This window comes from Phyllostomus discolor, chromosome 2 (genome assembly GCF_004126475.2).
Source record: "Phyllostomus discolor isolate MPI-MPIP mPhyDis1 chromosome 2, mPhyDis1.pri.v3, whole genome shotgun sequence".
In the NCBI taxonomy this organism is placed as follows: Eukaryota; Metazoa; Chordata; class Mammalia; order Chiroptera; family Phyllostomidae; genus Phyllostomus; species Phyllostomus discolor.
Genome location: NC_040904.2, coordinates 22,842,680 through 22,858,301, shown reverse-complemented (window position 1 = coordinate 22,858,301; position 15,622 = coordinate 22,842,680). Strand labels below are relative to the sequence as shown.

General features: G+C 42.5%; 1 protein-coding gene across 8 annotated transcripts in view; it reads left to right on the top strand.

The window, feature by feature from the left end:
• Positions 1 to 15,622, top strand: part of PLCH1 (phospholipase C eta 1) — a 181,447-nt gene that overhangs the window by 20,875 nt on the left and 144,950 nt on the right. For all 8 annotated transcript variants that reach the window (XM_036017590.1, XM_028504928.2, XM_028504927.2 and 5 more), the window contains exon 2: positions 4,621 to 4,739. In XM_036017590.1, coding sequence (XP_035873483.1) covers positions 4,661 to 4,739 — 79 coding nt within the window. In that variant the 5' untranslated portion in view covers positions 4,621 to 4,660. The remainder of the gene's footprint in view (positions 1 to 4,620; positions 4,740 to 15,622) is intronic.

The following is a 15,622-nucleotide window of genomic DNA, read 5'->3' as shown; positions in this document are numbered from 1 at the left end:
TGCCCAAGTCCCACCTCCAGAAATTCTGATGTAATTGGTCAGGGGTGGGCCTGAGAGGGGCGGTTCAAAGGCTATACCCAGAGTCATTGATTCTGCTGTGCCAGTCAAGGTCGAGACCCACTGACTGTAAAGCCTTATCGCAGCTCCTGACACACAGTAGGTTCTCAAATTGGTAGACAGGATTATGACAGTTGAGTGCATGAAGGAGTGTTAGGTAAACTGGAGGGAGAGATTCCTGGGGGCATTTCAGGAAGGCAGTGACATTTTATCCAGCCCTTGAAGAAAAGGCAGTGATTACAGTGTGAACAAGATCTAGAAGTTGGAAAACCTGGTCCATCTATGTGAACCAGTGTACAACTATCTCAATATTATAGACATCTCTGTGGGTTTGTGTGTCTGTCCTCAACCAGGTGAAGGTCCCACCCTCATTGGGTATATCTGAGGGCATTACCTATATTCATTATCTATTGCTACATAACAGATTACCCCAAATCTTAGTGTCTTTTTTAAAAGTATATTTTGATTATTATGCTATTACAGTTGTCCCATTTTTTCTCCCTTTTCTCCCCCTCTGTCCTGCACCCCACCTCCCTGAGCATCCCCCGCAACCCTTAGTTCATGTCCGTGGGTCGTACATATAAGTTCTTTGGCTTCTCCATTTCCTACACTATTCTTAACCTCTCCCTGTGTATTTTGTACCTACAATTTATGCTTCTTATTCCCTGTACCTTTTACCCCTATCTCCCTCTCCCCACTGATAACACTCCATGTGATCTCCATTCCTGTTCTTGTCCTAGCTATTTGCTTAGTTTTTGTTTGTTAGGTTCAGTTGTTGATAGTTGTGAGGTTGCTGTATTTTACCATTCATAGTTTTGATCTTCTTTTTCTTGGATAAGTCCCTTTAACATTTCATATAATAAGGGCTTGGTGATGATGAACTCCTTTAACTTGACCTTATCTGGGAAGCACTTTATCTGCCCTTCCAATCTAAATTATAGCTTTGCTGGATATAGGTCCTTGCCCTTTCATGACTTTGAATCTTCTTTCCAGCCTGTTCTTAGTGTCTTAGAACAACCATAATTATCTCTCACTGCTTCTGTGGGTCAGAAATACAGGTTGGGGTGCAGAGGGGATGGCTAGTCTCTGTTCCTCTGTCCAGGGCCTCATCTGGAAACCTTGGAAGCTGGGTTTAGAATCCTGTGCAGGTTTATTCACTCACCTGTCTGTGGTTGATGTTGGTTGTTGGCTGAGGGCCTAGCCAAGGCTGTCAGCTGGAACACGAGCACCCAAGCTTTCTTGCTACTTGGTGGCTGCGCTCTTAGGGCCCGTGTCCTGAGAGAGATGGGGAGGCAGTCAGAAGCTGTATTCTTTTCTATTACCTAGTCTTGGGAGACTCATAGCATCAATCCAGTTGACTTTGTTAGAAATTAACCACCGAGTCCAGCCCATAGTCAAGGGAAGGCAAATTAGATTCTTCTGTGGTTTGCAGGGGAGAGATGTACAAGGCTTTATAGGACATATTTAAAAGCCATCACATTACTTAAACGCTTTAGTTCCTTCTAGCCTGTCATGGCTTGAACCTGGGGTTTACAATCTGAGGATAAGATTTCAAGTCCTATTGCTACCTTCTCCTGGCAGGGGGGTGAACCGCTTACTCTAACATAACACACTTTCCTCTCCTTTTTTCATCCCGTTAAAAGGAAGATTAATGACATGTATGTGCATGTGTTTTGCTAACTATATACAAATGCATTGTATTCTTTCTTCTTTAAAAAATTGCTTTAAGGTTTTATTTACTAAATTTTAGAGACGAAAAGAGAGGGAGAGTAACATCAATGTGTGGTTGCCTCTGGTGTGCCCCCCACCAGGGCCTGGCCCACATCCCAGGCATGTGCCCCAACTGGGAATTGGACCTGCCACCCTTTGGTTCATAGGTGGGCACTCAATCCACTGAGCCACAACAGCCAGGGCTGTTCTTTCCTTTTCTGATTCCACTAACCTTCCTTGGACTGAGAATGAACAAATAATGCAAAATAAAGAATGACACGTGAAATCGTGAGATCAAATTAGTGAGGAAAACTGATCATGAATATGGACAGGGTCTTCTTTAATTCCATGTGACGTAAAATATTTCTAATATAAATTATAAATGTACTCTTTATAGAAAATAGTTACTATTGATATTAAATTATTTCCAATTCTTGGAAAATATTCTTTTTTTTTTTAATAGTTTATTTATTTTTAGACAGAGGGGAAGGGAAGGAGAAAGAAGGAAAGAAACATCAATGTGTGGTTGCCTCTCATGCTCCCCCTACTGGGCACTTGGCCTGCAACCCAGGCATATGCCCTGACTGGGAATTGACCCAGCGACCCTTTGGTTCGAAGGCTGGTGCTCAATCCACTGAGCCACACCAGCCAGGGCGGAAAATATTCTTTAAAAAATAGACTATTTTGTCTTCAAAATTACACATGTATGTGTATATATAAAATATGCACACATGTATACACATAAAATGTATGCATACATACATAGGTGTATATATAAAATATATGTATATATACACACATACACGTGTATATATACACACACATGTGTATATATATATATACTTATATAACTGCATAGAAAAAGAATTGGAATGATACACCTCAAACAAAATTGGTCATTCCAGGAAAAGGCCATTAGATGAGGGAGAAGGGGTTTTCAGTTTTTAAAACAACTTGATAAATTGCACCAGTTTTTTAAAAACAAAGAATGAGTATGTGTAGCTGCACTATTTATATACCTGCATACTTTTTTAAAGAAGAGATCTTGGTAGTATGCAGTGCTGGGTGGAGAGAGGAAAGGGCAGGTGAGGGAGGTTGTTTCCATAATCACCTGTGTTTTGTCCCAGTTTACAATTGGGTCCCTGGGAGATTTTATCTCAGTGTGCTGGGACTCCTGTGCAGCCTGAGGGAGTAGGAGACAGCCAGACCTAGCCAGGAGGGGATGAGACTGGAAGAACCTGGAGCCAGAGGAAAGGTAAGAGAGGCTGGAGTTAGCGAGATTAGATCGCAGTTGGGGAGGGTTAAGAATGAGCCCAAGGAGCCAGGGGAAGCTCGGGCACAAGCTTTGGGAGCCTTCCCCAATTGTTCTCTAAATGAATAGACAAAGCTCTGATTATTTATTTATTTTTTTCACCAAGGGGCTGGCTCCATCCTGGAGTACCTTTATAAAACTCTAGATCATTTTAATGGGACAGATGACGAGTTGTTTTCCACCTGCGGTTTTTCCGTCGTGCCAGCCTTGCTTGGGTTTGCCTGGCTTTATTCTGTGACCAGAAGAGAAGTTGGAATTCTGAAAAGTTGCTTTAGCCAAATCCCGTGAACAAAGAGGGCCTTGTTCGGGGTTATGCACATCAGCTTTTGGAGGAGTCTGATTCATCAGTTCGGATCTCTGCTTTTCAAGTTCTTGCTCTAGTTAGCCTTACGTTTCTCTGTCTGTGGAGGGCAGGCCCAATGAGGAACGGGCAGTGCGATCGGTCACCCTGCTTGAGGCCTCTGCCCAATTCCAGTGACCCCAGGAGGTTCAGCCTGGGCACAGCCAGCCCCGAGTGGTCCTAAATGGATACCTATAAAGAATCCCAAAGAAGAGGCAAGCTTTTTAAAAATTCTTTTATTTATTTTTATTTTTGAAAAGATTTTATTTATTTTTTATTTCTTAAAAATTTTATTTATTTATTTTTAGAAAGAGGGGAAAGGAGGCAGAAAGAAAGGAGAGAAACATCAATGTGTGGTTGCCTCTCTCGCACCCCCCCCCACCCGGGGACCTGTCCCTGCAACACAGGCATGTGCCCCGACTGTGAATCTAACTGGCTGGTGACCCTTTGCTTCTCAGTCTGGCACTCAATCCACTGAGCTGCACCAGTCAGGGCATCTTTATTTATTTTTAGAGAAGGGGGAAGGAGGGAATAAACGAGGGAGAAAAACATTGATATGTGAGAGAAACATCAGTTGGTTGCCTTTCGCACGCCCCCAGTGGGTGACCTGGCCCGCATCCCAGGCATGTGCCCTGATGGGGAATCAAACCAGCGACCTTTCTGTTCGCAGGCCAGCGCTCAGTGCACTGAGCCAGGGCTGGGAGGAGAGCTTTGTTACTGGGCTGGGCTTCTCCAGGGCTACATGGACACTATTATAATCTCTAAGATCTCCATGGATTGCCTAATCCACCAGAGGTGGGTAGGTACAGACAGAAAATTCAGCAACTGGGAGTGACAGTCGCTCTCCTATTAGTCACTTCCCTTCCCGCCACTGCAGCATCCTAAGAAGACACCAGCATTGATGAGTTTGGGTCTTGGCTGAATATGGCTGAGGCCTGGAGCACATAAACCGGGCCTGAAATTTGTTTCCTGTTAGATTTACTTTCTCTGTAGACAGCAGCTATATGTTAAATGACATTCCACTCCTGGGGAAGACTCGTGAGAAATCTGTAGGACCTGGGGGATTCCAGCTCTGTGCATGGAGACGTTGTACGCTGCCTGTGTTGCCCGTAACGCCTGGTGACTAATGGCATTACGTTACCAGTGTGAGCATGTGGCTGTCATTTTCTTCATCATTCTCTCACTCTGTTCCCCTTGACAGGGCAATTTGGTTTTGATGCTGTGCCAGAAATCTTCTGACAATGAGTTACTGGAACTTGGAGAAAAGGAACTGTGTGCAGTACCGCAGGCATTTTCTGGTGGACAACAGCGTGTTTCACGGTGAGCTGCCTTTTGTACTTATGTAGATGGGGCTTTTGTTTCCTTTCTGACAGCACTTTCATTGGAGCACTGTGGGTGCAAGTGTGGTGCACTGTTGGGGGGAACCTAGAGCTCGAGTTAACTTGTTGATGGGTAGTTACCAAGAACCCACAGTTGTAAGCAGTGCGCCCCAGCCCAACAACCAGCATGGTGCCATCACGTTCTACCTTATGAGTGAGTTTATATCAGCGCCTCATCTCATCTACAACACTGTCAGCTCCAGTAATGCCCCTTCCCCATGTTTGAAATCTATGGATCATCCATCAGTGCTTATCACCAGCACAGTGTGTGTCTCCTCTCGGGCCACACATAGAACCAGAACAGCGAGGCTCACAGCACTTGACTGTCACTATCGGGGTGGATTACCACAGCAGCTGTAAGGCACAGAGTGACCAGTGTTTGTCATTTTCATGGCATACTGAGACCGATGGCCTTTCCCCTGCTCTGGCGTGTTTACTCTGTGGTATGCAGTCAGGGATAAGCTCTGTCAATACTGCCATCAGCGTACCCTTGAGTGGAGTTTATTTAAGCGTCAGAGATTCATGTGTTGCCAGAAGTTTTGGAGCAATCTCCATCAGAAGCGGATGGAGGTGTAGCAGGAAAGGGGAGATTTCAAAGGGAGTGGGGTGCTGTTTGGCAGAATCCTGTAATCTGAGCAGCCTTCTGCTTTCTAAGTTGGGTTTTTCTTCCCCAGTGTAGTGACAGTGTTTTTATTATTTTAAGCTTACGATGACAAGTTTGCCATTACTTTATTAAAGCACTTTGGAGTTTCCACTGTTTTTCCACGTTCTTTATAACCACCATACTATAGGATTTTACTAGGTGGAGGGTGACTTTATTTTACAGGTCAGGGAAGGGAAGCAGAGATGAGATGACCAGCTCGAGTTGATGTAGCTAATTATTATTAGCAAGGCCAGAAATGAAATTCCTGCCTCCACCTCTCCAGGCTGGCTCTTGGCTTCGCAGCCGTGAAGGAAGGGCCCTTAGCAAAGGCGTCACGGAAACCGCGCCTTCACACCGGGGCACCGAGTTTGGCTCTGTTTCTCTGTGACCCTCCCCTAAGGGTCGTGTTCACTGCTCCATCTCTCACATGCAGTGTTCGCTGTGTGGCATTTTCCCTTGGAACTTTGTCTGCAGTAAAAAAAATATAAATAGGTCATTGAAGAAACACAAGCGTTAGAAAAACTAGCTTTACTGTGTCAAGTTTTATTCTGTGCCGGTTTCAAAGAAGTTAACATTTAAATGCCTTCGTACGTTATTTTAGAATGCCTTTGTCCAGAGGTCTCAAGTTTATAAGGGTTTAGAAAACCATTTCCTATGTGTTTTCATAGTTGTACAACCACTTAGTGTGTTACCATATTGCAGATATCTATGCTGAGGGCTTGATGATCATTGTCATACTGAATTATCTCACTACCTTGCAATAGTTATTATTCTTCCCAGTTTATGGATGGGGACAGTGGAGGCATGGGAGGGGTTGTGAAGTGGAGTTCCAAACTGCGCTCTGCATAACTCCAAAACCCCACTGTGTCTGCCACGTTGTCATCTCCTTTTCAGTAGAGAAATTAGCACTCTGGGAGGTTTGAGTTCTCTTCAACCAGACTTGCTCTGCTCTTCGCTTTCAGCGTGTGGGCTTGATTTAAGCAGCTTATATAATCCTCTAGGATCGCACTCCACTCCTGTATGAAATGAGGGTGCTGGTGTCAATGAATTTTTGAGGTTCTTTGGAGCTTTAATTTCTGAGACCTCATTGAAGTAGTTCTGAGAATAAGAATTACTGTTACTTTGTGAGCTGCCTTTTCACTAAACAGGAGGTACACAAGAGGGCAGTAGAATGCTTAAAATATGAACGGACTACTTCTTACGTGCAAGAATTACTTTTTTTTTGAAAGTATGTAGAGATTTTCTAACTGCTCAATATTTAAGTGATTAGAGTCCATTAGAAATAGAATTCTATTCATTTAAAATAAAGCAGTAGCCTTAAGTATTTCTGACAGTGTAAATTATGATTTTGGATTTTTGTACCTAAGGATATGTAATTCAGGGAAAAAATGATGCCTCTGCTCTTCACCTCTGCAGAAAATTAACATTGTTAAGCCAGGAAGTTATTTAACTTAATGGAGTGTTGTAAGGGTTCTTGGTATATTTTAAGCCAAGGGAACTCTAGTGATAATGTCTTTGTAGAGGATTTCGGAACATTTCCAGGAGAAGAAAGGGACAGGATATGTTGAGTCAGAAATGTCAGCTTTGTTTTAGAGGGACTTCTGGAACACAGGATGAGCATTTGGATGCTTTTTGCAGGTTAGCTTGGCCTCTCCATCTGCCCATAATTGTCCTTACATTACCAAATCAATCAAAAAGAAACAAAACTGTCCATTATAAACAGAAAACAGCCATATCCTCTGTGAAATAATAGACTTGTAGAATATACAGACTTGGCTGTGCAAATCATGCCAGCTAGACTTTCACGTGCACACTTAAGTGGGATTCCCAGAAGAAGGGAACTACATTAAAATGAGGGCTATGTAGGCTAAAATGGTCAATAAAAGTAACAATAAAAATGTGACTCGTGTACAGTTCACGAAGCATATTCATAGACTTATTTTATGATTATAGAGGAAGTATGGTTCTCATTGGAAACAATTCAGAAAATTACCCACAATCCCACAGCCCGAAGAGAAACACTTTATAGTTTCCGTTCAGTCTTTTATCAATTTCATCTTTGCAGCAATCCTGATGTGGAAATGTGATATCTGGGGAAGTCAGGAAATGGTGGATGCTGCTCACCAGAAATGAGCTGGATGGGTTGACCTAGTTCTGTGTTCAGTGATGAGAGGAACCCTCCTAAGAATTATGGAAAATTGTTTTTGTACTTCCCAGTTGTCTGCCCTTTGCCCAGATTTTTAGGTGATCTATTGAATCCAAAGGGATTAGGTACCTGTCAAAGAGGCCAATCACTGGAGTTTTCCTCTACTTGGCTTTCACTCTCTTGTTCTGTTTGAAGTAGAGAAAACACTTGGGCAAAGAATGATTGTTGCAGTATGAACCTTTTAATGGCTTATACACTCATCAAAGTATTTTTGTTTAAAAATTACCTATACCCTCAGGTGTTTTTCATGGTTGCTGTGAATTGCAGCATTTTTTGACCTGGGACACAGGTTTTCAAACCAATAATCGGTTTATTTTTTAATTAATATATGCAATTTCTTGTGCACATAAGCTTTTCTAAACATTTGAGTTCCTTAATAGAATATACTTGGAGGTGACTTAATTTTTGATTTCAGGCATTGCTAGTTAAAATTGTGATGTTGGAAGAAATGATTAATTGTTTTCCTATAAATTATTTTGGTATTATCCCAACTTATTGTATTGAAATTTATTTCTGTTGCCATCATGTTGTTATAGGCGTTACATAAAAATTCAGTTGAATAAATTTCAAAGATCTAATTGGCTTTTTTTTTTTTAAAGATTTTATTTATTTATTTTTTTAGAGAGGGCAGGGAGGGGGAGAGAGAGGGAGAGAGAGAGAGAGAGAGAGGGAGAGAGAGAGAGAGAGAGAGGGAGAGAGAGAGAGAGGCATCAATGTGCGGGTCCTGGGGGTTATGGCCTGCAACCCAGGAATGTATCCTGGCTGGGAATCGAACCTGGGACACTTTGGTTCCCAGCCCGCGCTCAATCCACTGAGCTACGCCAGCCAGGTAATTGCCTTTTTTAAAGATTTTATTTATTTATTTTTAGAGAGAGGGGAAGGGAGGGAGAAAGAGGGAAAGAAACATCAGTGTATGGTTGCCTCTCACATGGCCCCCACTGAGGACCTGGCCCACAACCCAGGCATGTGCCCTAGACTGGGAATAGAACTGGTGACCCTTTGGTTCCCAGCCTGTGCTCAGTCCACTGAGCTACACCAGCCAGGGTTTATTGGCTTCATTGACCAATTCATGAATTGCGCAGCATCCCATCTAGCAAGTAGAAAGGAGCTCCAGACGGCTGTAGAAAGGGAAAGGTTTTTAAAGGAAGAGAGCGGGTGGGACACCTTCTCTTTTTATAAATAAAAAAAGGTTCTTTTGGGCAAGGTCAACTATCTTTGGGGACAAGAAGTTTTGTTAGGAGGATTACCTCATTGGTGTTGACTCGGAAATTCTAGGCTGACTGGTTAAGATTACCTACCTTCCTGAGGAAAGTTGTAACTGCAGTTAGGTTAGGCATTGAATCTTATTTGCTAGTATGGGCCTAACACAAGTGACTCCATTTTGGTCTTCTTGTTCCTTAACATGTGAATGTTTCTGAATGACTGTCACAAATCTAGGCTAGAAATATTTTGAATTGAATCATGAGTGTCTTGCTCTTACCAAAAGTGGCCAGAGATGACCTCTGAAAAGGGTTGGCTCTTCACTTGACCCAGAAAACCCCACAAAGCCATGGAAATCAAGAGGTTCAGATCTTCACGTTCACTTCAAGAACACTCCTGAAGCTTCCCAGGCCATGGGGTGTGCATATCTGAGAAGCTGCTCCGTGTCTGAAGGATGTCACTTTAGAGAAGCACTGTGTGCCATTCCGTTGTTAGAGTGGTGGAGTTGGTAGGCGGGACTGGTTACAGAGTCAGTAGCTTAAAAAGAGTGCTGAAATTTTGCTGCACATGCTTAAAAATGCAGAGAGTAATGCTGAGCTGAAGAGTTTATATGTAGGTTCTCTGGTGATTGAGCACATTCTGGTGAACAAAGCTCCCAAGATGCGGCGTAGACTTTACAGAGCTCATGGGCAGATTAACCCCTACAAGAGCTCTCCCGGCCACACTGAGGTGACCCTTTCTGAAAAAGGGCAGATTGTTCCTGAACTAGAAGAGGAAGTTGCACAGAAGAAAAAGCTATCCCAGAATAAACTCAAAACAAAACAAAACAAAACAAAAACAAAAACTTATGGCCCGGGAGTAAATTCAGCATAAAATAAATACTAATAATAGTCTAAAAAAGAAAAGAACTATGAATGTCTCTTGCTATCTAGGGCTAAAATTAAAGACAGTTCTCTTATGAAATAAACATTTATGTAGTATTTCTTTTCAAAAAGTGCCTTGTATGGGCTTTTACTTTGCCTTACGACAACCTTCTGATAAAGGTAATTTAGTTTAATTAAATAAATTTCTTTTTCATTCTGCCTCCCCTTTATGGCCAGAGGCCTAGCTGGTGAAGCGAGGACAGAAATTGGACTGCCGGTTTGCCAAGGAAAGGAGGGTGGAGTGGGGTCCTGGAGACTACCGTGTTTCCAGTTTTGCTACTAACTCGTGTAGCCTTTGTCACCTAGGAGACCCTTAGTTTCCCTTTCTGCAAAATGAGGGTTTTGCCAGATTCAAAATTTCCCTTCTAACAGCAACATGGATGGGTGTGTAGTCAATGCGGGGGTCCTGCAGGCCTGGGTGTGGGAAGGAAAGGCTGAAGGTGGGAGGGAAGAGGAGGCAGGATTCCCTCTTAATTATAAATTTTGTAGCTAGCTCTGCACTGGCAAAAAGTGACATTTTCCTTTAGGAAGGGATGGGTGTGTGTGTGTGTGTGTGTGTGTGTGTGTGTGTATGTATGTAGGATGCTTGTGAGTTCTATCTCACCATGGAGACACCATGGCTAGGAGAGAGAGAGACTTTGGTCTCCTCTGTCAGAAGGGCTCTTAAGGCTGGACCCACCTCTCTTGCTGCAGCCCCAGGCATTGTCCATTCCTAATTTCCACTGACGGAGGCATGGCTTCCTTTGCCCTGAGGATATACTTCAGCAACTGTCTGGGCCCTGCCCTTTCTCTCATCTCCACGTTTCTTCCCATTGAGCTGTGGAAACTGCTATGGGCTACGGAGGCTGGGACAGAGTATGCAATTGTCCTCCTTCTCTTCCCGAATTTATTAACTACAGTCTCCTTCACACTGTTATGGGGACTGCTCCCATAAACATCTGCCGTAAGAAACCTCTGAATCTTTCTTTTTGTAGTTCTTCCCCCCGCTTGTCTCCGGGGTGAGGCCATCTCTGCCAATCCAGGCACCTCTCTGAACAGGTAGTAGGGGCTCAGGTAATGGGATTTTGAATGGATGGAATCCCACCTCCCCTTATCCCTGACCATTCTACTTGACCCTGATAGAGCCACTGCAGGCTGGTCCTCGTCCATGAACATTTGGCTAGGGTGACTTCATTTCCTCAGAGGTGCTCGTGTTGGTGTTCTTTGTGGTGCTTGCGTCTTGCAAGGTTGCGTAGCTGGATTTGATCAGAACCAAACAACACGCCAGATTTATAAAAATCCATGTGGAGGTGTCTCAGCCTCTTTTCCTCATTGGAAATCTAATTTGATTGGGAGATTTTGCTGGGTACGTCATGATGTCTATGTTGAGATTATTCAGACTTTGCATGATGCACAGGAAAATAGCAAATTGAAGATTTGGACACCCGGAAGCCCCAGTGTATGAGAAGTAACAATATTCAGTCTTTGAGGCTTTGGCTTTAGTTGTCTGTGACAAGCCTACTGTGTTCAGGGAGAATCTTGGCTGGCCTTTGCCATCGACTCTCGAATTCTTTCTCTTAAACCTGTGGCCACTGGGAGTCCAGCTAGGCAGAAAATCCTTAATGATTTTATTCCTTTATGCTTGAACATGCCAATTTTATAATTAATAAATTAGAAAAATGTCTAAAACAGTCAACTATTTTTTTCAGATTTGCAGACTTCTCACATTTTAAGTGGTTACTTATGACAATTATTTCTCATTAGACCTATGTTACAAATTTAGGCCTTTTGTTCTTTAAGCTGTATTCCTATAATTACAATTAATTTTCCTCTGCTCTCTCATTTCCCCAATTGTCTTCTCCTGGTCTATGCCTAAATTATGCACAGATTGATGGGCAGATGAAATTCCATGAGTAGATTTAGGGTTCTAGTGGGACAACATAATTATTCAATATAGTTATACAAAAGATCCAGATTTCTTGGACCACAGTAACAATGATTAGTGACTGCATTTGTAATCAGAAAAGCCTCCTGCCTCCCATCTATCAAAACAAAGATTGAAAGCTCTTATTTGTCCCTTGATGCCGTGTGAATGAAAATTCATCCCGATAGACCTGTGATAGTTTATTGTATTTTCTCAGGGCTCATTCCTTTTAGCAAGAATGTCTGTGGTTATTACAAGGGCCAGCTGTTGTTTCAAAGGGATATTTAGATTTTTAATTTCAAGCGCATAGCCTGGTGCGTGTTTCACCCACACCCACAGTTTTAACTCCCATGTACATGCTGATAACTCCCAACAGGGTGCCCCTGGCTTAGACCACCCCTCTGAGCTCCGTACCCAGAGTCCCATCCTCGTACCCGATGGCTCCTCTGATGCCCTTCAGCTCCTCAGACAAAACCTGCCTGGAGCGGAACTCCCGCCTCCCCACCTGCACCAGCTGGCTCGCCAACCCCATCTCACCCTTTCTCTCCCTCCTTGCACCCCAGCTCCAGCAGCCTTTATGTTTTTTGCCCACAAATCTTACTTCTTCCTCACCTAGTCAGCATTTAGCTCATGTTTCAGACCTAAGTGAAGGTCTCTTCTGCAGAGAAGCCTTTTCTGAGTGCCCACACTAAGCCAGCCCGTTTTATGCCCTCCTGTTTCCGTGTATGCTGCCTCGTTGCATTATTGCTGTTGATTTTGTGGTAATTTAATTTCTGTTCCCCCCACCTTCTAATTTCCAGGAGAACAGGGACTCTTGTGACTTCTATCTCTAGTAAAAAGCAGAGCGCATTGTGTACAATAAATAGGTGCTCAATAAAATATTGCTGAATGACCTTACTTTATTTAATAGGGGGGAGATAACCATTTCCTATTTTATTATTTTGGCACTCTGTTATGTTTGGCTTTTAATCGCTGTGTTGTGGAATGCATCATTTTCTTTCTTTGTGAGAAAGAAAGAGAAATGCAAACCCTTTTCTTTCCTTGAACAAAAGAGCACCCATAAACCACTCCTTCCAGAGACTGAGAAGGAAAAGGCCACTACTGCTGAGAACCCTAGTGTGCTTTAGAAAAGATTATTACAACTGGATAATGCCTTGAAATGGAAAAGGACAAACCCACTTCTTTAATAGATTTCTTAGGTTTTTTGAATTCATTTAACACTTTCCAGAATTTTCATGTTGTTTATCTCTGCACTGATTTTATTCAACTCTGAAAAGGGAGGTTTTGCTCAAAAGATACCACTATTAGTAAAAGCTGTTTAATTGCAGTATTTTGCATGCTGTTAAAATTCTCTGCTGCTTGTGTCTGAAAATCTCATCACTGCAGTGTTGTCTAGGGGTTAATATTTACCCTAGCGAGCATAAAATAAGCCTGTGACAACAAAAGCACCCGTTTTCTCAGTGAGAGGGGAGAGAAGGGAGGCCTGGGGATACACGAGGAGAATAAGCAAACAGCATACGGCTCCCTTAAAAGTTAAGAACAGGCACTTTTATTTCAGATTTGCAGATGAGGAAAATGGTCAGCCCCTAGGCCTTTCATCTGAGAACCTCGAGGACTATGAGAGTGCTGCGCTGACTTCCAGGCAGCAGTTACCCAGGATAGTCACCAAGCCGACGGGATAGATGTGGAATCTGTGCAGATGCTTCGTTCTGTTCAGTGTTGTTTCCCCATGTTCATCGTCAGGTCAGAACAGATGACACGACAGTGTTATGTCATCTCTCCCAGCGTTTCTTGTGTTTAAATGTAGAAGATGGTGACTTTGCCCAATTAAAAGGAAGGACAATGAACATGTTTATTATTTAGTGTTTTATTTTTACTCATTGACGACTTAAAATTGAACAGCAATGCGTATTCACAAATAACCAACCCTTCTTTGAAATTACACCAGTGTCAGAATTTCAAGATACTGTGCTTTTAAGCTAGCAGAAGCTTATTATCTCCAGATGTGGAGGCTTGTAACTAATTAACTCTTTAAGTCAGCTGTTCCCGGCCTTGGCTATACATTGAAATTACTTGAGGAGCTATATATGGCTGTTGTGTGGGTCCTAGCCCAGAAGTTTAGCCCTGATTTAATTGGTCTGAAGTGTAGCCGGGGACTGGGGCAATTTTTAGAACTCCCCTGGTGATTCTGGTGGGTTGAAAACCTCAGATTTAAGGTGACAAATGCATATTTTCTCATTGGAACTATAGAATTTGTGAATTTGGTAATGATTATATTCTGTAATGACAACCCATTTTGTACTAATCTTGTAGGTATGGGTAAAGGGGCATCTGGCAGGAAGGATATGATCGCAAATAGTGTATTAGAAAATAGGAGAAACAGGAAATGTAGAAGAGTCATTTATGCCTGGGATTTTATGAATACTGATTTTCTTTGAAAGTTTTTCACTTAATTTTTTTCTTATGATAGCAACCCTGACTCACTGTAGAAATTTGGAGAGTACAGGAAAATCTGCCCCCCCCCCCCCCCCCCCCCCGCACAAAAAAAAATCTATAACCTCAATATGGTTTATGACTACACTTAGAATGATTTAAAGACTAAAGACCAGTGATTTCTCAACTCTGGTTGTACTTTGGAGTGTGCTGGAGCGCTTAAAAACACAGATGGCTGGGCTCTACCTAAGGCTGGTTAAATCATATCTCAGGGCTGAGACCCAGCTGTCTTCATTCATCAGTTCCTTCCTTCCTTCCTTCCTTCCTTCCTTCCTTCCTTCCTTCCTTCCTTCCTTCCTTCCTTCCTTATCTCTATATATTTATGTAGATTGATGTCAGGTGATTTTGATGCAGTGGGAAGTGTGAGAATCACTGGACTAAAGTTGAGTGACTGAAGTATTGATCTGATCAGTAAACTAAATCAGTTATTGGTTTACTGATTTAACACAGTATGTATTTGCTAGTTTGGGCAAGACTGATAACATGAAAATCTGATGGGGCAAGTAACATGTTCACCTTCATGTAGTTATTTTTTTCTTTTCTAACAGATTTATTTCATATTCCTTTTAATATCATTCTTTCATAGTGTCTTTACAATGGGATTTGTCTTAACTTTGAGCACTGACTGACTTCACAATGTTATTTACGGCCTCTTCCAGGAATCAAAAATACTTTGGGAAGGCCCTTACCAACAGGCAACAAAGAATGTATTAATAGTGCTTTGTTTTGATTAATTTACATTGAGGACAACACCATTCACAGCAGGATAATTTAAAGGATTGGTACAGAAATAAATATGAAACACAGAAATTGGTAGAACAGCACTTGGAGTGCATCAGATGCAACCTTGAACATTATTAGAACTGTTTGTTTGTCCACTTTGGAAAATTAAGGGGTACCTACAGACTTAGAGAGGCACACCCATTTTATGATGGAAGGCAAGCTTTGTCAGCCCCCGTGGGCATCTGTTGTAGCTCCATCAACTCTACACGTGAGAAAACTGATGTGCAGGGTCACTGTGTTAGAAGTTTCAGATTGTGAAGGGCAAACCTTGTCTTCCCAGGCCACCCTTGTTTTGCATGATACCTCTTTCTTTGCACATAGGGCCAGATGGGGGACATAAAGGAAATGGTCATACTTTAAAATCTAGGGTTTTTCCAATATTGTAAAACAATAATGTGTTACAAAACTTGTGTCTTGTAAAGCAGCTGAAGGAATGGGTTTGAAGGTTTTTTTTTTTAAAGATTTTATTTATTTATTTTTAGAGATGGAAGGGAGGGAGAGAGAGAGAGAGAGAGAGAGAAGGAGACATCAATGTGCGGTTGCTGGGGGTCATGGCCTGCAACCCAGGAATGTACCCTGGCTGGGAATCGAACCTGGGACACTTTGGTTCCCAGTCTGCGCTCAATCCACTGAGCTACGCCAGCCAGGGCGGTTTGAAGGTTTTAAAGAGCTT